The sequence below is a fragment of the Fukomys damarensis genome, unplaced genomic scaffold, assembly GCF_012274545.1.
Source record: "Fukomys damarensis isolate Sample0158 unplaced genomic scaffold, DMR_v1.0_HiC HiC_scaffold_39, whole genome shotgun sequence".
In the NCBI taxonomy this organism is placed as follows: domain Eukaryota; kingdom Metazoa; phylum Chordata; class Mammalia; order Rodentia; family Bathyergidae; genus Fukomys; species Fukomys damarensis.
The window spans coordinates 111,693,990-111,694,444 of record NW_022900951.1 but is presented as its reverse complement, the minus strand read 5'-3'; the positions used below and the strand labels follow the sequence as shown (position 1 = coordinate 111,694,444).

Here is a 455-nt window from a genome sequence, read left to right as displayed (position 1 = left end):
GAACAGGGAGAAGATGCTCTACTTACCGGGGTCCGGAAAGGTTAGAGATTTGTCAGCCTCACCGCAGTTCAGCTCCCGCGGGCCCGCCTGTGGATTCCAGGGTCCTGGCACTGGGAACTCCTGGACTTGTCCCATTAACAGCAGTGCAGGTGGCTCCGGGCTAATTGCTGGTAGTGGTGATACCATTCCAAATGGCATCAGTTCCTTGAAGAGTACATCAGCCATGTCAAACTTGGGAAAACACCATAACCAATTGGTCCCTCTCCAGACCAACTGGACATACAGCTAGAATTTTCTCACTCAGAAGTAACAAGCAGTACAAAGAGAGCCCTGCAGTCCAGGGATTTAGCTCAGGAGTCCCACTGCCTGCCTTACAAGTGCAAGGTCCCAAGTTTGATCCCTGGTACAAAAAAAAAAAAAAAAAAAAAAAAAAAAAAAAAAGAGAACAGGCACAG

At 48.4% G+C, this 455-nt stretch overlaps 1 protein-coding gene across 1 annotated transcript in view; it reads right to left on the bottom strand.

Annotated features, from left to right (window-relative positions):
- The window catches only part of LOC104848625 (zinc finger protein 449-like), a 5,808-nt gene that overhangs the window by 1,001 nt on the left and 4,352 nt on the right, over positions 1–455 (bottom strand). The window contains exon 4 of the mRNA XM_033760510.1: positions 27–204. Coding sequence (XP_033616401.1) covers positions 27–204 — 178 coding nt within the window. The remainder of the gene's footprint in view (positions 1–26; positions 205–455) is intronic.